This window comes from Augochlora pura, chromosome 1 (assembly GCF_028453695.1).
Source record: "Augochlora pura isolate Apur16 chromosome 1, APUR_v2.2.1, whole genome shotgun sequence".
Taxonomy (NCBI): domain Eukaryota; kingdom Metazoa; phylum Arthropoda; class Insecta; order Hymenoptera; family Halictidae; genus Augochlora; species Augochlora pura.
Window position 1 is genome coordinate 13,198,748 of NC_135772.1, and position 23,691 is coordinate 13,222,438.

A 23,691-nucleotide genomic window follows, 5' to 3' on the forward strand; every position below is an offset into this window, starting at 1 on the left:
AAGAAACGTTATTGTTTATTCTCTTTTTGTTATTCCAAACAATTGCAATTTTTGCAAACCATTTTGCAGACATTGCCGCGTTTCACCAGTTTTACTAACATTTAAAAAAATCCGATATTTTTGCTACTGTACTATGAACTCGTCAAACCTTCTGCACCTAAATATTTTATTTGTACAGCTCCATAGCCACTACAGTATCAACGAATAGAACTGTAACTTTAGAAGAGATATGTTGGCACAAGAACAAACTTAGAGCTGAACTTACGGTACCTTATTCGATGTTAATGGACTATCTTCTGACCATGACGTGGATTTACAACTAAATCGATGAGTTTCTTATTAATAATATTTCTGAGATTTTTCGAATTAATAAAAAATTCAGAAAATTCACTCCTTGTTCATTATTTCGAACGCGACTCGAAGTCTGAGCGTAGCCCCCTCCTTCTGTCGCCCCCCGTAGCAAGGCACGATTCGGGTTGCTAGCTGAACCTCGTTTTTCGCTAAGGAAAAAATTACTCCAAATAATCTGAGGAATCCCTGATTTCCGGGTGTATAGTTCAGACAGAGTCCACAGTTATAAAAATGACCAATAACATAGGTAGAAATAATCAAAAAGTATACGTATTACGTGTACACTTATAGATCGGTTCAAACAAAACGTGAACGTAAGATTGTCACGAAAGATCGCTACAGCGCTGATCAAAAAATAAAGATTCTTTTCATAGGAATATAGCAGTTTTAAAATACAGTCAAGTCGTTTATTTACAGAACATTCTTTTTAAGGTTCTGGACCCTATAATTGTAAGATGTGCTTTAACATAGACTTTTTTTCAGGATTACGATATTTTTGCGTTGGATAAATCAATAACAAATTAGGATGAAAAAATAATTTTTAAATTCCAGTAATAACTGAAAATAATCTATTTAAATTAATAATTAAGTTTTTTAAATGGTGCCGTTATTTATCAATACAAATTTAGATTGTTGATCCAAAAATTGACAAAATTTGTCTCAAACGTGAGTACTCTCGCTGTACTTAGCACAATTTTTCTTCTTTCCCGCAATACCATTTCGTTTTGCTTTAATGTAAGTAAACGAATAATGTGGAAATAAATTTCAAATGTTTCCACCTTTTTAATCGAAGATGTATCGACTACAACAGTCGATTTCGATAATCGAGTGTTGATCATACTCGGTCGATAAAAGTGGCGAAGAACAGGTGACGACATCGTTGTCATACTCGTGATTTCATAACACGCCATTTTCTTTGTGTGAAGTGCTGGCGCAGGAAAATTTCTCTCACTGTTTTCTATCTAAATCAAGGTAACACGAATAACAATTGACGTTCTTTTATTCTATCGATTACTGCCTACATTCTATGATGAGCATCATGCACTTTCCTTAGGGCACTTATACAATGTCCTATTAAATTCTAATTGTCGAGATCGCGTGTTGACAGATTTTCAAGCATCGCAGTAAAACGGTTTCTGTTTTGTCCGCATTTGATTTAATAGCCTATCATCTCATTGTCTCTTTACTTTTGTAGTCTGCAACGTATTCATCGTAATATTATTATGATAAGCTAATCGTTAACCGCCAAAAAACTATTCGAAGCATCTTTGCACGATGATTCTTTTTTTAATAATGTACATACGTCATTACAAGGGAAGTACTTTTCCAATCCATATTCAATGATTCATGAAAAAAGTCACGCGTTCATAATTCTTAATCCGTTATCCCCCTTATAAATTTTAATGCGATAATTATTTAATGATAAAAAATAATCCGGCGTTAAAATATTCAATTTTTAATTACCAAATTTATTAATTTAACCATGTTTTGTACTTTTTTTTTATCATAATAAAAGTCAGTCGTTGTAGTTTTTATACAATTGATTAAACAAACTATTGTGTTTATGACAATGATTCATTAAATGTGTACATGAGTCTTTTTTATTTGTGTTTAGTTTATTATTAGTATAAAATTGCTATTGTTATTATTGTTAGTGAAAAATTTGTTTGAATGGAACATTTACAACTATATCGAGTAGAAATTTGAGGCTGTTTCTACTAAATTAATAACAAAATTATGATGAATAATTTCATTTATTTTTAGTTTACAATGGCTTCTCGTAAGAAATTACTGCTCAAGGTTATTATCTTGGGAGATTCAGGAGTTGGTAAAACTTCTCTGATGAATCAATATGTAAATAAGAAATTTAGCAATCAATATAAAGCTACTATTGGAGCAGACTTTCTGACCAAAGAAGTTATGGTAGATGATAGGATAGTTACTATGCAGGTAAATATATACTTTTAAATATAGTATTGCATATTATTATCTCTATTAAATGACATTTAACAAAACATTTCTAATCTTTGAGTAGATTTGGGATACCGCAGGTCAAGAAAGGTTTCAGTCTTTGGGTGTTGCCTTCTATAGAGGTGCCGACTGTTGCGTACTTGTGTTTGATGTATCAGCACCAAGCAGCTTGAAGTCATTGGACTCATGGAGAGATGAATTTTTAATTCAAGCTTCCCCTCGAGATCCAGATAACTTTCCATTCGTCGTTCTTGGGAATAAAGTTGATGTAGAACCAAAACCGGTAAAGATATTTTTTATAAATTCAATATTTATTTTTCCTTCTTATGAATATATTAGCATTAATTTTCATGTATTTAAATTTTAGATTTCTAGTAAGAAAGCACAGCAATGGTGTCAATCTAAAAATAATATTCCATACTTTGAAACTAGTGCGAAAGAAGCAATTAACGTTGAACAAGCTTTCCAAACGATAGCAAAGAATGCTCTTGCCCAGGAAAGTGAAGTAAGTTACCTATAAATATTTTTGTCTTGTTTTATATTCCTATAAATTATTATATATAGTATGTTTATTAAATACGAATGTGTTGATAATTTAGGTGGAACTGTACAATGAATTTCCTGACCAAATTAAAATAACTAACGACCAAAGAAGCAATGGCAAAGATGATTCTTGTGCCTGCTAGGTCTTCAAACGATGAGAACTTTGGACGAGCACATAGATGTACAGGTCAGATCGTACATTCGCGTACCTGCGCATTTTAAAAATACTACATCGAGTTTCATATGTTTTGGAAGTTTCAGGTATGCTCCTTGATTGTTTTAGAATTCATTTAAAGCAACACCTAAAAGTATTTACACGCTTCAAACGTTCTTATTGAAATTATACAGGAGAAATGACTAACATAATTCATATACAACACATTTCTAACAGTAATATCTAACGTTTTTGTAATCAGGAGCATCCGTTTGGCTTCCTCACATAAGAGACTATATTGTAGTTTATATTGTGTGTTTGTGCTATACTTGACTTTCCAAATGAATGAGTTTGGCTTGTCGAGCAATATGTTGAACACATTTCTAAATATTGTAAGGCTCTCTTATTGGGTGTGACGAAAGAATATGAGCTGCCCCACTTTAATGCATCTTTACAACTCATTGTTGATGCCCTTTATCATGAAGTGATACTATGTTGTTTTCAAATTGTCATACACATAAATTGTCCTGTTGAGAAAATAAATTTTACACGACGTGAACACGAAACCTATCACAATAAATAGATCATCGCAAGTATGTTTGCTCATGGTTTATTAAGTACAATCGCATTTAACTGTGGAGATCTAAAAAATGATTTATAATTTGTCGGTAGATACATTTTACGATGTATTAAATATTGCGTCAATGAAATTTAAATCATTTAAATTTACCAATGCGTAAAATATAAGGAAATTTATTAATCATTAATTTGCTACTTCTGAATTTCTCTAACAATGGAGCTGTTTATCGTTTTGATAACGTTACAGTAATCTATTGTGTATATACGGAGTCGTTTCATCTCAAAAAGTTGTGGTGTTTTCGAAGGGATAATGCACTTTTTAAAATCAAATATCAGTAATTTCATGATTTATCATTCCGCGTTTTCAGTGCTCCTATAATATTTACACATTAGTATTTCCATGTGTTTATAAATTCATCTCTGTGGTGTGAAAGCTTAGAACAGCAATGCATGGATTTTCAATGTACACTAATTTTATACCATTTATTTGATAATAACTCATACTTATTGGTCAGAAGTTGTGTAAGATCTTTCTATATTAAATTAAACGGTTTTTAAAAATTATTGATATTTCTCTATTGATCATTGTTGTGTTAAAGAAATCTTGGTTTTACAAAAATGGTTGGAAATAAAATTGAATTTGCGTTAAATATTTCATGAATGCAAATATTTTACCATACACATTAATTTAACGTATTTTTAAATCTATAAATCTATAAAAGAAACTAAAAACGTGAATGTAATCATTTTATTAGTGGTTGGAAAAATTATGTAACGTGGTACCGACGACCATTTCCACATTTAAAATTATGATTTTAGATCTAAGTCACGATCCTAAACCATGTAGAGCAAAAATTATGTGAGCTATGTAAAAGCTGGATTGATACATACATATAAGATTTCTTATAAGGTTTAGCACGTGTAACATATGCGTACATTTATGATCGCGTGGCGTCTCGATCTGCTATAACATGCATTTTCATATTTGTACGCGTGTATACGTAATTGTATATGTATATAAATGATGATGATCATGACGATTATAACTATAATTATTCATATAATTTTATCAAACTATGTTAACGATAGATATTATAAATATTATTATAATTATAAATATTATTATTAATATTGCTGCTGCTACTATAAAACTACTACTGCTACTCTTAGTTCTAAGTGATCTAAAACAACAAAAAAATACATTTACTGCAGAAAAATTATAAGCTGGTCGAGTTAATTCGCTGATATGTCCGTGTCACGGATAATTGTCGTGCGATGACCTGAAAGAAAAAAGTATAAGACTATCCCCTATTATGGTTCGATGTCTATATTGTTATTGAGATGAGTGTCTGTCAAGATTTGTAGCAAATCTAGCAACCTTGTACGAAGTAGTATATAAGATTAACAAATATAACTGAACTAGCACCAATTTAGAAAAATGTGAAAGATAATATAGATAATAGTTTTTTCCAAGTATGATGTACTGTAATGCAGTATGATTTTAGTGAAGAGTTTTTCAATATGTTGTTATTTTCCACTTGATATGTAAATTGACTATTTACCCCTGTACGAATGTAAGAAAGTATATCCGTTTTTACACAAAGCAATCTTCATCGCTTTTTTAAACCGACTATTCGTTTCAATGCAATCCAGAAAAAGTATATGATGGAAGTGTATGTGTGTGTATGTATATATAATACAGTACGTATAATTATATATACATATGTACACAATATATGTACAAGTATATGTGAATGTTGAACTAAGTATACCTATGAGTAGATTATAAAATGCGTATAGAATATTTTATATTAATGTCATGTATGATATTACACGGCCTTTGTTAAGTTTTAAACAAATTTTTACGGTTAATGTCAAATATATACGTATACACACACGCCTTTATAAAGAATAAATTACATTAATTTACAAACAATATATAAGTCAGAAATATCTATGCTTGAAAATTGCTTGATAATGTTAAGTGTTTCAGAACCTTGTTAACTTACGTATTGGCTTAAAGGTCCAAGTAGTATAATAACTTCTGATATTTCTTTCTCATTAAACTCCTCCTAAGTGTCGAATTACATGCAAAGCCACAAATGTTTATGAAACATTTAATTTCGCCACATTAGCAATTTCAATGTAGGAATGATAGTATATGTATTATAAGCAGTTGTAGAAAAAAATGACATGATTTAAAAATAATTTAAATTGAAAATACAAGATCTGAATTACTACCGGAAATGAGTAAACAATCGCAGAAGATGAGTTAAGCTATTGTGCAAGTAAATCATATTATGAAGTATTCTGCTTACAAATCAGTATTACGGGTATCATTGAAGTTGTTTTTACGTGCATTCCATTTGAATAAAATTATCAATCGATGCACTATGTCAAATTACAAAGCACAAATTGGAGAATTGCGTTTTTATGAAATCTACTGCGGTGAGTTACATAGGGAAAATATAACGTTATATTTTGCGGGTTTTCATTCACATGAAAATAATCGATAGCTCACACAAAATTTATTGGTATTTATTTCTCTCGTCCTATTTCTAATTCGGTAGAATTTGTGTAGGTAGCAAATAATATTCACAAAATGGAGGTCTCTGTTGAGAACCATATTAAATTACGAAGTTGCTGTTACTGATTTTATAGTAAATGTTAATTATTTTATGTACATATGAGGTGAACGATTTATCAAACAAATGAACACATAAGACATCTAATAAACAAGTTTTTTATCTGAATAAATTTTTGTTAAACATAAAAAGAAAAACACAATTCAGGAAAATAAAATCGAATGGAAATAATAAATTACGTGATAGTATTATTATAAACTTCTATGTTCCGTGAATACCTTTAAATTAATAGGTGATTTTGCAATAGGTTCGTTTTACAGGCTTGTACAGGATGGTAAGACAATTAATATTAAATAGAGAAACAATATTTTCATTATAATTGTAGTTACTATCCTCATTGTCGAATGACCATGAAATTACATTGGGGAAATTAAAGTTTCATCTAATTTGATTTTCCGATTTAATTGAATAAATATGATTTTCTTTTTTATGATAACGACAGAACTAGGTTGCAGTACGAACAACGTCATTCACAGTTTGATATCATAAGGATATCATCGTAAAAGAAAATCCTAAAACTGAAAAAAAATAGTATTTACTTTAAATTGACCTTATTAACACGTTGACGCCGGCGCGGATATTCGCGGTCCGTTCCGTGCGGCGGCGCTTCAACTAGCGGTCCGCTGCATGGGGCGGCGTGGCACCAAATTATACTGTTTAATGCTTGCGCTCTAATACCCACTACCTGATTCGAATAGACTGAATTTCCAAAATTCTGACGTGGCCCGCGGGTGGTCTAACCTGCTGATAGGACCCGCGGTGGCCAGTCGCTTGAATTGGGGAAAAACCCTAATTCGTTTTTTATGGTCATGAGATTGATAGGAGATCTATTATTCGAGGGCCGGATTTTATTTACCGACAATTTTTATACAAGTATTCCTTTAGCCGAAGAACTTCTCACTAAGAGAACATATATTTGCGGTACAGTGAAAATGAACAGAAAATTTCTACCGCCGCAAGCAAAACAAAAACATAAACGCGGCGACATTATATCTCTTGAAAATCGGAACGGCGTGAAATTTTTGAAGTGGACCGACAAAAGACCCCTGTGCATGTTAACCACTTCGAAATCTCACAATTGCGCTATTATTCGTGGCAAAGGTGATAAATTAAAACCAGATACCGTTTTTTCTTACAATAGTGCGAAAAAGGGAGTTGATATATCTGATCAGATGTGTTCCTATTATAAATCTTTACGGAAAACAGTAAAATGGTATCGAAAAGTTGTCATGGAGCTAATATGCGGGACCTCTTTAGTAAATGCGTGGTACATCCACAAAAAGTGGGGAACCAAACGTTACAAAATTTTAAAATTTAGAGAAAAAATTATTGATTTTCTATTGGAAAGTGTTGAGAATCCCCCTAGTGAAGAACTAATAGTAAGGAGACGGAAAAAACATTTTTTAAGTTCATACCAAGGATCCGCGAGGAAGATGAGGAAAAGATGTAAAGAGTGTTACAAACGCTTAACAAACTTAAAAGGAATACAGTATGCCGCAAACAAAACAAAAAAAGTAATGACCTTTTGTAGCAGTTGTCCGAATAAGCCGGCACTTTGTTTGAAATGTTTTAAAAAATTGCATCGGAAACATAAATAGATATTTTAAATGTATTGATTAAATTATAAGTTGTGTATCTTGTGTTCAATGTTTGATTATAAGGTAGAAATGTTAATGTATAATGTTAAATCAATAAAATTACATTTTGTACTACGTATTTTTTGATATACAAACGTGGCCCATCGGTGGGTCAGGCCGCCCCATGGGACAGTCTAGCATGGGCCACCGGTGGGTCAGGCCGCCCCATGGAACAGACAAGCATGGGCCACCGGTGGCCCATGCCGGCGTCAACGTGTTAAACAGGAATTATTCGACAACAACGTTGAGACGAAAGGAGGTTATAATAAAAATATTACGGAAAAATAAATTTAAAAAATGTAGATGGGAGATATAATCAATAGAAAATGTTTTTAGCGCGTAGGTATACGGGGAAAATGACGTTAGACGAAATGTAGGAGTATAAATATATATATCTATTATTTGAAGAGATAAAACAATTTGTAAACTAAATAAAATTTACATGGATAAATTGAAAAATGAAATATACCGGCAGTGGAAATCAACGTTGCGAAAATTAATATAATACAGTCATTTTATTCAGTTCGTTGTAAAATACTTTAGCGAGTTTTTTGTTTAGTTGTTGATGCATTTATTCGCAGATATTCTCACGTCGGTAGTTCCGGAGCGGACAACCGACACAGCATCCCAGTAGCAAGAGGTCGCGGACAGTTCGACTTCGGACAAAGCCGATTGTGCGCTAGATTTCAACGAGCTAATTGTGCTTTCGTATGCGCTGATTGATTGGTTCACGGTTCCCAGTTTGAGAGCGACACATCTTTGCATTTGGAATATGTCCGATGAGTAACAGTTCAGCATGATACTGTCCAATTCACTGATGTATTTGTCTCCAGTCTGAAAACAATATAATTTGAACTTAGTAAGAATGTCAAATAACACCGTTTCAGTTTTAATTGCTATTTTTGTATTGCTTAACAGTTAATCGAGTGTACAAACTCTTAATAGCTGTAAACATCCACAAATATTTATATAGGAGGATTTTCTTTTTCCAATTAGTTTTGAAATTATTTGAATTAAATTATTATTGCTATACAGTTTATGGGCAGTTCTTACCGATTGAGCCAAGTCGAGATTATTCCATTGCACTTGCATTTTTTGTTTTCCGTTTTGCTCGCATTCATTGAGATCTGAAAATCCTGTCTGGCTGATAGTCCTGAGAGAAGCTTTGGCATTCGTGTAACACTGTTCCTTGTCCTTTCCTTGTCCTTTAGCAGCATCCACGCTCGCCTAAAGATATTGTGAGATACCGTTTACGTGAGATTTGTTAATTGATTTATATTTATATTCCATCCAAATTGAAATCGTGCCAAAAAGCTTCGCGTAGTCGAAGATGTATACTCACGCGAATGTCATTCAAAGCTGGGTTTACAATATTGTTTAGTTGCTGCATTTGTTCAATCTTCTTGTTGGATAATTTATTTCCGGTGTTGAATTTCAAATTGTTCGAGAAACGTGACAAGTCAGACTGCAACGATTTAACATTGTTCTTTGCCCTCTGGATTCCTTGCGTTAGCTGATCCATTGGTCCGTACGCCTAACATACAAACATAGCGATTGAAGTCTCGGAAATCAACGAGTGAATTTATAAATTCTTTATAATCATTCGTCGTGAAAGAAACAGTATTTCATGATTCACTGACTTCCTACTATATTGATCAATAAATATAAACATTTATCAACAAGGTGATCTATTATCTAATTCAGTGTACCTTTATTTTCGTGGAACGACGATTAATGCTATCGATTCAACGATAAGACATTATAGTGATTACAATTTCGCAGTTTTCATGACTGATTCACTATTTTATATTTAGGTATTTAAGAAGATTCTAATTTGAACTTTTTCATACTAACATTATTGAACGCGACTTTGTCAGTTCCAAAAAATTAGCTGCTTAAACTTTATGAAAAATTCTGAAATTCTATGAAATCTTACTTATCATTATTACTATATTTTTCAACATAAAAATTCTAATATAAAGCATAATTATACAACATAATATAATGATCTTTGCTTATGCGTTCGCCGACGTAGAATGACCAAATTCTTTTTTAATATATAGTAGTAATGTTTACAAATCAACAAGAAATAATTAGACAGAAATTGCTTAGAAAACTATAGAAAAGTTTTCCTACATTATTCTCAATTCATTAAGATTACGTGAGTAATTAATTTTTACTGAATTTTCGTTTTTTAAAATTGAAGCAACAAATTTTTAATTTGCGCAAAACTCCTCGGTCGAATTATACTGTATAGAATTTTAGTTGTGAACTCAAGTCCATAAAGATCTACAATTTAAAAAAAAAAAGCGCTTACCTGGACAGCACAAAGAGCCGCGAGAAGGAGGCAAACTGCGAGACACGACTTCATGTTGCGAACTGCGTAAACCATGTGCTTGTCTTGACAATGTGCGACCGTGAAGTGATAAAGGCAGACGTGAACTGTTTCCTTTTATAGGTAAGCGACCGCGATATAATTAGATCATCGGCCAAAGGGGTACGCACGATAACGCGTCCACGAACACACGTTCGCGAATGGTAGATGCATGGTGATTCCCCGCAGTACCGCAAATTAAGAATTCGCGAGCAAATGATGCTGAACGTAACTGTGCAATTGGTGTCATGCTTTATTTTCCTAACGGGTTTTCCCGGTTTACAGACGATATCGAAATGTTCGGGGCATCCCAAAACGGAAACCAGTTTTCCAAAACAGTTCCAAAAGTTTTGACATAATTTAAAATACTTTTCAGGAGACTATTGCTGTTTTCTTTCTTTTTCTTGCTCGGTAGTCTTTATGTATTTAATTTAACAAAAACTGTAACGATATGCGAACTATTAAGCGTAGAATAACTTCTGCGCCTCTTCTTTGATACTCACACGATACAAAATGATTCAGATCAAGAACATTGTATTTGAAAATGTGCATGTATTTGGTTTAATACTATAATATTAATACATTTTTTATATATATTTATATATCTTAACGTAACGTAGAAATACATTTCTCCAGTTAAGATCTGCATCGACATTCGTAAGCGGAAATACGCACTGTTTCCGTACTTCAATAGTAATCAAGATATAACTCCGATAAAAAATTGGGGTATTATTGATAAATATGATGTTCAGCTGATATATCTCTTAATTGACATTAGCTTAATCTATATCCGGTATTGTCGAGCAAACATGTTTCGAGGAAACATAATTAGTTAAAACTTCGCAACTGTTGCTATTTTTAACGCGTTCCACATGTGTTTCCATACGTTCCATGTTACTAATGGTTTGTAACAAATGTAAAACTGAAGAATTAATTTCAACCACAAGAATAAGCCATAATAAGTTCATTTCATTGTTATATATACGATAATTAATAATTATATATTATGCATTACAAACAGCTAGGTACGGAACGTGTTAACGAACACATTATTTAAATTTTTATATAAGATTTACAAATTCTTAAATCTTTGGATAAGCATTGAAACCTTTTGAGCACCTGTGTACACTTCAAACTTTGTTTGCTATCGCGATTCCTGAAACTCTTCATATTATTCAAACTGCTGTTGTAAGAAAAACTTAAACAATTCTTAAATAGAGAACGATATTACTTTTCACAATTATTTTTTTTTAATAAAATTTTAACGTTAAGAAATGACACATTTGATAAGATATAAGATTGCAATCGTTGATAATTATTCCGCAACTCTCGATTATTCATAAGATCCAATAATATTGTGTAGATTGAAAGCATCGATAAAATTAGCAGTGCTTGAAAATAATAAATATTATCACGTTAATCATTTGGTGATAATGATCATATCCTAGAAACAGAGTTCTGCTAATTAGTCAATAAATCATTCGTCCGAACCTTCTGGAAATCTAAATATGATCTTATCTTTCTGCTACAGAGAATTGCTTGATGTTTTCCGTACACATAGATTTTACATTTTTTCTCGAGTTGGAAAACTAGGCTGCCATCGGTTTGGGGTTCTTCAAACTTCGTTAACTCAATGCACCTTTAGCATTATACTATTTCTTTCTTTTCTTTAAGATTTCTTTTTTGAAAAGCCTTTGATGCTTTATACATATATGTCTGTATGGGCAAGTAGTATTTGTGTGGGTGTGTGCTGGGCAATCCCCGGAAGGCGAGACACGCGACGTAAGTCAGGAGGCGTAGTCATCGCGATTTGAATGTTGCGTGCTGGTTAATTCCGAACTCTGATCTAGAGCATCCGTTACAGTAAGCAAGAGAATCATGCGGATCCGAATATGAAAATTAAATTCACGATAAAGTGACAACACCATCCTCGAATCACATCTAATGAAGTGTGCGTAACTCAAACTCGGTGTCTTTTATTGCACAATTAAGGTGGTCAGTATCGCTTGATGTACATTGTGAGAAGACAACATTTAACACCTAGCTGCCCTCATATACAGGACCTATCTCCTATTCTCTATTGGATAGGACTTAACTCTGATTTATTCAATAGGTACAGTAATGATTCAGTTAGTGTCGCCAAGTAGGAATCGAAAGTCGTCACGAACTGAATCCGAAGACATGATTATCGATCGTCGCGGCTCGCCTTTGTATTTGGGGACATCTCATAAAAGAAAGAGATGGAACGAGACTCGAGGCGAACGAAACTACATTGTAACCTGAGAGGCAGCCGCCGCATGCCGGTGTAGATTACTATGAATACATACATTGTAACGCTAGCATAAAAACGATTACTTAACTTTCTTATTTCCAATTTTTTATACATGAAAATTTGTTTAATATATTGGTCAGATTTTTCCAATTAAAATGATACCAAACACGAGATATTTTACACCGTATTTATTCATTATACGAATCAAGTATTTTATTTTATTTACGAAAAAAAACATTAAAAAAACCGATTCGTAATTATAAAAGAAGTATTAAAGTCAAAAAGAAGTATTAAAGACAATGCTATATATGGTACAATGGATAATAACGCTCGCGAGGACGAAAAATTGATGTACAGGCATAGGTCCCATTTCTACACAACACTGAACCGCGCAGCTTGCAGAAATTCGGAAATGTCGGAATAAAAATTGTTTTGCTCTGATTGGCTAACGATTCACTATTGAGGGAGGATTCGCTCCGGATTTCTGTGTACAGTAGGATGGCGGAGTACGAGCAGAAAAACGTGCGAGAATAAATCCTGGTACAACTATTGTCCTTTGCTCAGAAAAAGTCCGCCGTTTGGGCAGAAGGCACTTTTCTCAGTGGGCGTCTTCTGAGCAAGGAACAATACTGCTATGTATTTACAAGGGAACATAACACTGAGTGGTACATTTTTATTACAAGCCAACGTCTCGTAGGCAATACTACTACACTTACACATATTATGAATTTTAGGACAAAACGAGCTTTGGTTTGGTACCATTTGTAAATGTATGATATACATATAAGCATATCGAGCATGTCCAAGTCAATTAAACATTAGCTATTTTTCGATGATAAACTACTACGTACGCTTGCTGCGAGCACGCATGCGCGAAGAAAAAAGGGGAGGAGTGGAGTCACAATGACACAATGTGAGGTGGATACAATCGTTCCGAGGCCTGACCATTCTAAACGAATTCTGTTTTGTCTGTCCTTTGAAAATCGATAACGAAAAATTGTCTTCATGTATATATCATTTGTTAATCTAAACAAATAATTGTGTATATGCGAGTAATATGATAGTCGAATAGATAATTAAGGAGTTAGAAGTGAATTCGTTTTCGAACATTTATTTAATTGCTTTTGGCTCCTCCTGCAAATTTCGAATTCAACGAATAGTTGAACTTCATTTTTTCCAAACTCAGGAACAAGCCAATCGAAGAACGGAGCGTTTTGGAAGGGTAAACCTTTCTTTAGATGGCGCGCAGATCTTCGACATATAGTAAAGTAAGGTTGTAAACAATTACAACGTTACGAGCTCCAGAAATATATGTAATAATTTCACAGTTAGTATTGGACCGAAGGGCATTAGTAGTTGTATACAGTGTCTTTGTCTGTATGACTTATACTTACGCGTATACATACGTACAATGCATTTTTTGAAGGAATAAAATGTAATATTAGCCGTTGAAGAAATGGGTATTGACGTTACTGAAGTACCTTCATAGACATAATATTTTATTGTTACAAATTTGATTATGATATGCGACTATTTGGTACCGGTCACATGGTATAAAATGGACAAAAATATGCGCAAAAGAAACAAAGATATAGACCAGATTTATGGAAATCTGAAGCAACTCAAACAGCAGATAAACGATTTTATTTATATGGTGGAAGGAAAAAATGTGGAGAAACCAAAACACAGAAAGATCCAGGTACTAACAAAAAAAACTAAGCATCTGTTGAACCAGCATAAAGAGTTAAAAAGAGAATTACGATATTATGAGAATATATATAAGAAAGCGTTGGTGAAAAACGTACGAAGCTTGAAAAGTGAGATTAAAGAAAATCAAATAAAGTTACGAAATCTAAAGGAAAAATGTCGAAAGACAGATGTACAAATAGAATTCCCACCATTGAAGATCCAAGACAGAAGAACCGAAGATTCGAAAAAATCAACTACAATAGTACAAAATACAGAAAGAGGGACAGTTTTAAGGGATTTAAACTCCAAACCAGTTAGAAATAAACTTATTAAAATCACAACGCAAACGGAACAAATTAGCCGAAAAAATTTCAAGAAGAAAAGGAGGACAATTAATAATAATAATAATATCAAGATTCAAGTTAAAAAAAATAAGATTGGAAAGCGAGAATTGTTTTTTTTTAAGGCCAACAAAACTACAAGATCACTTTCCGATTTAATAAAAAAAAAAGGAAACCAAATTTCAAGTTTCCGAGAGTGTCGAATTACACTGCAAAAATTAACTGAAGAACAGGTAAGACAATATACTACTGAAAGAAAATTGATAGAACAACAACAAAATCAAGAGTTATCGCCGAAAACCAATCAAAGTAAATCGTCAAATGCTAATTTGAATTGGCAAATTCGGATTCCAAAATCTGTTTTAGAAGAAAGCCAAAAGATTCAGAAGATTCAGAATTTTAAGTTAAATGTACCCAAACGCAGAACGAGCGGTAGACGTCCTTGTATTCGTATCATTTAATCAATCATTAAACAACAGTATGTACAACATGTCTTTCAAAAAGTTTTACGTGCTCCATAGAAGAATACATTTCATGATATGAAGTGCAGCATTCAGTGTGACATAATTTAAGTAGAAAATTTCGAAATCTACTACTAGCTAATTCACTTTTGTCAACAGAAATCATATACAAATTATTAGTAGACGTTACATATGCAGGGTGTCACCGGAGTTAGGTGGGACACCCTGTAGACATCAATTATAAATAGCACTATGTAATTAACATTTTTAATAAAACAATGAAACTTGAAATAACACTACAAATTTGTTGGAATTGTATAGAAAACGATTTGTGTTAATCTAAAATAACATAATAAATACATATATTTTAATTTTCACAATTAGGATTACTGTAGTATGTTTAATACTATTATATGTCGTTTTAACTACTATCATGTGTTATATGAATTATTAAAAACAAATACTTGAGTGACTCTTAAGTTTATTTTTGATATTGAAGATGTAAAATGTGATAATTAAATAAATGTAATATAATTAAATACTTTTCTCTTATTAAACTTATGTAAAACATATTTTTCTGTAGCACTTATACATATTTAGTGTCATTTCTAATAATAATGTATAAATAACAGTATCATTTATAAAAATATGATAAAAGTTAATGGCAAGTACATAAAAAGAATTTTTTAAATATTCAAAGTAGAATAATCTCCTAATACATCTGCGTTGTATAAATTAGTAATGTAGTTATTATAATGACTGGAATAATTTTAATAAAATTTTAATAATGAAATGACAGTATTTAAGTTAAGAAGGCTATGAAATAAATATAAATGAATATTATTTATAGATTTAGTATATTTAAATAATTGCAGTACATTGGTACTAACAATCATGTCTGTATTAAGCTACATATTAATGGTATTAAACAATAGATATTAATAAATTACTAAATGAAACTGTACAGTATTACTTTGCTGTATACAGGCCAAATTACATCTATCTTTGAGAATATGCATAAGAAGAAAAATCAAGTGAATTTCAGATACAGAGATCGTAACTTATATGTTTATAATAGTACAATGTCCTTAAGCTTATAAAAATACTCTATAGTAGCAGTAACAAATTGTAATTATTGTACACAATTGTTGAAACAAAAAAGAAAATGTATGAAGCTTCACACGTAAAGAATACAATTAAATAAAAAAGAATACTCAATAATAATTGGAGAGATTGTCAGATTGTTAGTTTTTTAACTATCATTCGACTATAAGTAATATACATACAAGAACAGATACACTTAGTTATGCACTGCATCCTATTTTTATGATTAAACAGTCATCGTTTGGCATTTGTTGACAGACATGATATTAATATTGTCACAAATGAGTTAGAAGTAAATATAAAAGTTGTTTCTTTATTAAAACTCCTACATTTTTACAAACGCAACTAAACCTTTTGGTGATCAAGTAACTTGACAATGATATGAAATTTTGATCATATGGCTCTACAAAATTGTGTATAAAATACATTTTTGTGTACCTGTTTTGCACCACTATTTTTCACTGCAGTATCTAAAATTTGTTAATACAATTATGTAGTTGGGAAGACATAGTGGTATAACAGTATTCTATGCTTCTCTAGACTATAATATGGCCGAATTCGCTGAGATTATTTTTTCTTCTACAGAACCATTAATATTATATGTAATTGATAACATTAATTATGGCAGTCTGTTAAAATGTTCTATACTTAGCAAAATTTTCATTGATTCTCATAGAACAATCTGTGAGAACAAATCCATCGTACCCTCTGCCAAAAAAGATTTGTACTCAAGAAGTGTTTTGGTATTTTGGTGTAGGTACGAGGCTATTTTAGATTGTTTTCGTTGCCAAGTTTTACAATTTAAAAATGTTACATTAAGGACAATAAATTTTCTAGAACATATCAATACATAAAATAGTTGTTTGTTATAATTGAGTTACCATGGACTCATGTCAATAAGTTAAATCATTCGCTATATCAGGACCTTTTAAGAACACGATACAAATTTGACAGCTTCAAATACGTACCTACAAATTTACCACACTACATTATTATAAGTCACCAAAATTATTACTACATGCCACGGAAATACTAAAGTCACGGTATTTAACACTTCACAGTGCTTGCTATATTAGGGAGTAAACATATTGATATCATCAAGGTTCAATAATTTTAGTGAATAGTAACAAAAGGAAGGAGAGTTTAGTGATCTTAAAAATATCAATACATTTTCTCCTTAATATAATCGATTTCGCTACTATACTTAATGTGTTTCTGTCTGACAAACATTGTTTAATTACGGTATAGTCTAAGCTTGTTTAAAACTATAGTGTAGATCTCTCATGATACTACATAAAAGCTTAGAATATACGGCATAAAAATATAGCAGTGATAGAATGGCTAATTGTTATTGTTCTATACATTTTCTCATTTATGCGAAGTCATAATTTGTAACTACCAAATGGTACAAATCCAATCCTGGATATCCAATACGGTATGAACAATATTGAATTGAATAATTCTTTTTTTATATATACATTGTTATATTCTTTTATAAGAACAAGATAAAATACTTTCCAAAAATATTTCAATAAATTTATTTTAATATCTAATTCATAAATGAGTAGACAATACTGAATGTGAAAAATATGTCACAAACTATTTGCATATACCTAACTGTAATTATTTATTAAAATAGATAATTCAAGATGAAATCTACATAAATTATCTAAATTCTATTGTAAATTAGTTAGTTAGACATACTTCATTTTCTGAAAATTTGATCCTTCATTCTATAAAATATTTTTTTTATGAACTTTTACCACTTGATTTTCATTTTGGACTTCACACTTTTGGCTAAACAACAAGTGTCAGGCAGATATGATATTTCAATGAGTATAAACAAAACGAATACTGCAATTCTTACCGGATATTAAATTATTTATATACCTAATGGAACTCTCAACTGGACATATGTGAATTTGAAATCTATATTCTTTCTCATATCGTACGTTTTTCTCTTAAGTACTTAAAACAACATTCATCCAGTTTCATTGAAATTTCTGCAAACATATTTTAGGCGTTTCTAATATTTGGTTATTCCTATGACCACTATTTTGAATAATAGTGTATGATTTGTGAAACCGGTTATTTAAAACTTAAAATTATGTCATAAGTAAAGTGGGTGAAAGTTCAGATCCTATTTGTAATAAATTAAAGAATTGATTTTTTAATTTGGATAATAACATAATTACTCTCCATTTGAGAATAAATGTTTGTCAGTACTTTTCCACAATCTCTAGGTTTATGATTCTGCTTTGAATCATTCCTTCGATTACACGAAGTTAATATTTAATTGTTAAAAATCATATAGACTAGTGACAACTTAAGTAAATGATACAGTGTAAGTTTCATGTCAAGGAATTGGCTCATTAGCAGCAAGTCGTTGATTTCATGTTGTGTTTGTTGAACCAGTCTTTAACGACGCTCTCAAATCCATTCTAATGGAATTATACCTGCTGAAAGCTGTGAATATTTTATTATAGTTAAATAAAAAAATTTATCACCTTTCTTATATTTAAAAATATGTTTTTACATACCTGTACTTTACAGGTAACAAGAGATTAATAAACTCTTCATATCACGGACTAAGGTGGCAAAACGTCTAACTTTAATCCAAACTTTGGATTACAAAAGCCACAATGACCCTCACATTTTCCAGTAATATGTTGACTGCTCTGTGAGATGTAAATGAACATTGTTATACACTGTATACAACTTTGTTCTATATAAGATTACAATATAATAATAGTATGTTATATTTTAAAAGTATTATTTCGGTAATGCTTAAATAATAGTATTATTAAACTTACAATATTATTAATTTCTAATGATGTTTCAGGTGTGCTACTTTTCCAAGTAACATCCGACGATAGTTTTAATTGAGTTCCACTTAAATTAATGCTAAAGCGTCCTTGAAAACAATATGCTCGATTGTAGCAATCACCAACCATACCATATTTGATACGGTCTTTACCTTCTGAACGGGAGAATGTGTAGTCATTCTCTAAAAAAACATAATATAGGTTGTGATGGATTGTTATTTTTAAAATGTTTAAAATGGATCTAAATATTATCTTACCCAAAATGTGCAACTTAATAAGATCAATTCGTACCCTTCTAAACATTGTTCTACTAAAAATGACTCCACGGCCAGTAGCGCAATTACAGCTACCATTTCTGTATCCATTATATAAACATGACTGATCTGTTAATCTAAAATATATGCATACGTGAAAATATAAAGAATATAGCATTCAGTTGATATTTTTAGTCTCTATCTCAACATATTGAAATACCAACCTTTTATGATATATTTCTACATAGTTCTCTCGAAAACCAGCTTGTAAAGTCAAATATTCCTTTGGTTCATTAGTTGTCATATCATGACAATAAATATACATCCATCTTCCATTTACGAATAAGTTGTATTCATTATCTGTACTGTTTCTATAGTATTTTTTTGCTTCGAGGCAAGACATTGGATAACACTTTATTTGATTACACCTTTGTTTCCGCGGTGGTTTGAATTCTATAGGACAATTGATGCGAGCTACTTTCTTGTGAGTTCTAGCATTTAGACAATAAAGTCTTCGTGTCTGACGACCCTTTAGGCCACAAGTATGACTACACTAAAATTCAAAGATATCTATTAATTTTCGAACTTTTCCTGTTGTAACATTTAATATTTGTACTATTTATTCTTAAAATAATATCTATCATTTCTGTTTTTTTTTTTTGTTGACTAGTGATATCCAATACTGAAAAAACTTACAGTTTTCCATGCTCCAGTAGACCAATAATACTTGTCACTACATTCTCGCAATTTGCAGACCTGCTGAGAATGTGGTTTCTGATCTAACGGGCAGTTATCACTGTATATTGGATCTGTTAAACCATAACGACTGGTACGATGACAAGTTACTGTCCTATGTTGTATTCCTTCACCGCAATCTGCTGAACACTTAAAATCAAATATTTCTCTTTTTATAGTAATTCTCACCAAGTAAAAGGACAGTGTAGATTATACAATTTATAATATCTGCTACATTATCAATTTGTCAAACAAATCATGGTCATGGTTTCAAATAAATAGATTTTAATTGAATTATAACCATATTTTATGTACAGTAAAGGAATTATCAAAATATAGTAACAACACAATACATGACAACATAAATATGTAGTAGACAGTATAGTAAGTAATACTATTTCTATGAACAATAAAATACACATAATTCATTCGCAATAATTAAAATTTATAACAGTAAGTATAACAAATTCATGCTCATGCATTGATTATACACAAATAAAATATGTAGTAGTTTAAAATTAGTAGTGCTCTATGCACTGTTTTAGAAGCTGTAAAAAAAAAATAAATAAATGTATTTACATAGAACATTATAATAACTATTTTACGGGTACTACGGAATATGATTTTGTTACTCCTTGCTTGTAGTACTATTAAGTAGTAATGAACATTCAGGAATAATTTGAAAATAAAAATTGTAACTCAATTATTTGCATCATGCATGGCATTCACATGCTGCATAACAGGAACTATTATTGTATAAAAAAGTCATACAATTTACAAATTCATTTAAAAATGTAAACATAGAAATAACTTGATTGAACACATAGTGTCATTAATTTCAGGTAAAATATTTTTAGTGTATATATAATGAAATTTTTTTTCAAGGTATTTAGACATTTTTAAATATTTAGTACATGATACTGTTATAGTCAAAAGGAATGTTTAAAGAATTGATTCGAATTGATTTGTGTTAAATAAGAATGGATGTTTATTTATTTTGTTTATAAATGAATCACTTTGTCATAGTGTAAATATACCAAGAGCCGTGATAAAGTTAGTATATCAGTTTAATGATCATTACGCATCTATTCAGTGATTGTAAGTAAATTAATAAATTATGTAACGAAAGTCTAAATATCAGTATATGATAGGTACACATATACATAATTAGAAGGTTCCTCAATCTTACATTTCCCATTTTCAGTAATGTACGACTTTTTAATGAGTTTCTAGTATAAAGATTCCCAATTTGAGCATACAGTATCAAGCTTATGGATGAATCATAGATGAAGAACTTTTCATCAACATAGTAATTCTTCAATAAAATATGTGTCTATATATATATATTGACGAAGTTATTTTCCTCGTGAATCCATCAATAAACTCGACAATACATTGAACCAAGACGCTATAGACGGAAACAATGTTGAAATGAACAAGAGCCAGGCGATGATATAAAATGCGATCAATAGATCGAAGTGGCGAGGTATGGAGGTATATACCTCAGACCAAGTGCCTTCCTGCCAAATATAGTCACAAGCAATGCGTCGGCAAGGTCTCTGCGATCTTGGCTTGGTCAAACCAAGCCTCGAACACTGTTCATCCTTAACGGTCACTTCTGGTCCGTGATTTCCTCGCCTCATCGTGCATTCCACTCTTCGTCTTTGTAGTCCGCTACCGCACGATTTCGAACACTGTAAAATATTTTCGTTCGACCAAACTGCGGCTGATAATAACTCGGAATTCTCCTTGACTCTCGTAATGATACTTTAAGAAATAATTCTGACTTCATCCACACAATATAAATCTGTACGTATACAGCTTTAGCATCCTTTAGACAAGGATCTTGTCTTGTTTAAGAATATTTCTCAATTTTCTTGATCCTTCTGAATTATTAAGTTGTATAGAATTTAAAAATTATTGTAGTCTTCCTTGACATTAAAACTATTTCAAGGTTTCAAATACGGTTTTCATCCTATATCTGATGTTTGTAATTTTACATATTGTAATAGCATTCAAATTAAAGGAAAGCCTACATGTTTACACAGGACGACGAAAAACATCAAAGTTTAAAATCATTACGAAATAGACTGTTTGCATGCTTTTCAGAGAATAATATCAAATTGATTTAAACAACGACGATATCAAAGGCTTACAAAAGTGACAAAAACTCAGCACTGAGTTACATTAAATATTCAATTACATTACCTGTTTAGATTGTCTATAAAATAATTTTCTCAAAAATAATAAACACTATTGTAAAAAATAAATATACATAGTACACAGGGTACAAATGTTCATATGCTTTAGATGTAGTGATATTCAATTATGACTTTCATGGCTTAAGTTAGCTCTGCAAAGTAAAAGAGCAACGTGATTATTATTAATTTGATTCCAGTTTTTTGGAGTGTGCCAACTTAAGACCATTATTGCTGTGACCTGGCTTAAAAAATCATAAGTTGAACATCATGATCTAAAGTATAGATTGCTTTATGTTCATGCTGGATACAATAAAATATAGATTTTCAGAGATATGTACTTAATTTTCTACGATAATATTACTAATACTCACAGCAGTCCAATTAGAGACTTTCCATTTTCTGAAGATATTCATTTCCATCCGATGCCTTCTGTTGTTGGTATCACTCTTACAGGGATGTTTCCTACACGGTCTTAATATTGATGGTTTTTCACTGTCATGACACTTTTCATCCATTAAGGGTTTACCATTCGGATGTTGACAGCTTACTTGTCGATATTGGAATCCATTTCCACATTCTGCATCGCACTAAATTCATTAATTAATAAATTAATTGCCTTTATTTAATAAACAATGTTACCCAGATATTAATAAAATTGCTAAACGAAAAGAATGACAATAATATTTCAATAATATCTCTGGAGAACTATTTGATAACATACATGTCCCCATGCACCAGTGTTCCACATTGGACATTCGTGACGATTACAAGGAATACTTCTGAACGGTTTTCTGCTTTTGTCACAATAGTTATCAGGAGCAGTATTTTCTGTCTCGATGGCGATACATTTCACATCTCTATGCATATATCCATTGATACATGGCTTAGAACACTGAAACAATAATAATATACAGTTTGTCTGATTGAACAAAACACAGATTTAATGAAATAAACATATTAACCTTCTTGGGTGATTCAACTTTCCATTTATACCCAGAATGGAAGAAAATATCACCAACTTCATTATCTTGAGAAAATTCTTCGTTTGGTGGATCAGGAGAATACTTAATTGGATTTGTCTGTAGTGAAGTGTATTTTGTTATGATAATTTGTGATTTGATTGAAATGCTACAATAGAGGAAAAAAGACTTACAATTGTTGCACAAGGCTTCAGTATACAAGTAACAATTTCTTTTGGTTTATTAGAAAGAGAACATTTATTGCTTATTGTTCCACTAGGAGTTTTGCAGGTCACCTTTCTGCTTCTTGTTCCTTTGCCACAAGTAACCGAACACTGTACACAGGGAAACAGAGTTATAAAACAATTAAATTATAAGCAGTATAACGAGTATACAAATTGATTATGTACTGAGTTCCAGCCATCGGTATGCCATTGCTCGCAAGGTCCAGCATTACACATCTCCATAATTTTAGGAGGTGAATCACTACAAAAGTTATCCGGAACAACATGATCATCCATACGACATAAGTAACGTTTCTGTCGTTTGCCTGTACCACATATTGCTGCACACTGTAACCAATAAGCTAATATGAA

The 23,691-nt window shown here is 31.4% G+C and overlaps 4 protein-coding genes across 11 annotated transcripts in view; 2 read left to right on the top strand and 2 right to left on the bottom strand.

The window, feature by feature from the left end:
• The first annotated feature begins 1,165 nt into the window (after positions 1-1,165).
• The window catches only part of Rab7 (RAS oncogene family member Rab7), a 29,533-nt gene continuing 7,007 nt past the window's right edge, over positions 1,166-23,691 (top strand). Inside the window, exons 1-5 of one of the 2 annotated variants that reach the window (XM_078183750.1) lie at positions 1,166-1,323; positions 2,116-2,301; positions 2,387-2,605; positions 2,690-2,827; positions 2,922-3,052. In XM_078183750.1, coding sequence (XP_078039876.1) covers positions 2,122-2,301; positions 2,387-2,605; positions 2,690-2,827; positions 2,922-3,008 — 624 coding nt within the window. In that variant the 5' untranslated portion in view covers positions 1,166-1,323; positions 2,116-2,121 and the 3' untranslated portion in view covers positions 3,009-3,052. Of the gene's footprint in view, positions 1,324-2,115; positions 2,302-2,386; positions 2,606-2,689; positions 2,828-2,921; positions 5,206-23,691 lie in introns of those variants that run through there. The other variant, XM_078183742.1, reaches the window with a different exon arrangement.
• On the bottom strand, positions 8,253-10,318 carry LOC144471565 (uncharacterized). The gene is made up of 4 exons (XM_078183731.1): positions 10,198-10,318; positions 9,223-9,414; positions 8,934-9,107; positions 8,253-8,714 (listed from the first exon to the last, which is right to left on the bottom strand). The coding sequence occupies exons 1-4, from the start codon at positions 10,270-10,272 to the stop codon at positions 8,436-8,438; spliced, it is 720 nt and encodes a 239-aa protein (XP_078039857.1). The 5' UTR covers positions 10,273-10,318; the 3' UTR covers positions 8,253-8,435.
• On the top strand, positions 11,860-15,524 carry LOC144471559 (uncharacterized). The gene has a single exon (XM_078183717.1). The coding sequence runs from the start codon at positions 14,046-14,048 to the stop codon at positions 15,015-15,017; it is 972 nt and encodes a 323-aa protein (XP_078039843.1). The 5' UTR covers positions 11,860-14,045; the 3' UTR covers positions 15,018-15,524.
• LOC144471527 (A disintegrin and metalloproteinase with thrombospondin motifs 15) overlaps positions 15,781-23,691 on the bottom strand; it is a 151,939-nt gene continuing 144,028 nt past the window's right edge. For 3 of the 7 annotated variants that reach the window (XM_078183668.1, XM_078183660.1, XM_078183652.1), the window contains exons 19-29: positions 23,506-23,667; positions 23,290-23,430; positions 23,099-23,215; positions 22,858-23,028; positions 22,508-22,723; positions 21,438-21,629; positions 19,897-20,085; positions 19,425-19,753; positions 18,935-19,337; positions 18,662-18,799; positions 15,781-18,587 (exon numbers count right to left, since the gene is read on the bottom strand). In XM_078183668.1, the coding sequence (XP_078039794.1) occupies positions 18,710-18,799; positions 18,935-19,337; positions 19,425-19,753; positions 19,897-20,085; positions 21,438-21,629; positions 22,508-22,723; positions 22,858-23,028; positions 23,099-23,215; positions 23,290-23,430; positions 23,506-23,667 (2,010 nt within the window). In that variant the 3' untranslated portion in view covers positions 15,781-18,587; positions 18,662-18,709. Of the gene's footprint in view, positions 18,588-18,661; positions 18,800-18,934; positions 19,338-19,424; positions 19,754-19,896; positions 20,086-20,403; positions 20,484-20,818; positions 21,630-22,507; positions 22,724-22,857; positions 23,029-23,098; positions 23,216-23,289; positions 23,431-23,505; positions 23,668-23,691 lie in introns of those variants that run through there. The other 4 variants (XM_078183705.1, XM_078183677.1, XM_078183696.1 and 1 more) reach the window with 3 other exon arrangements.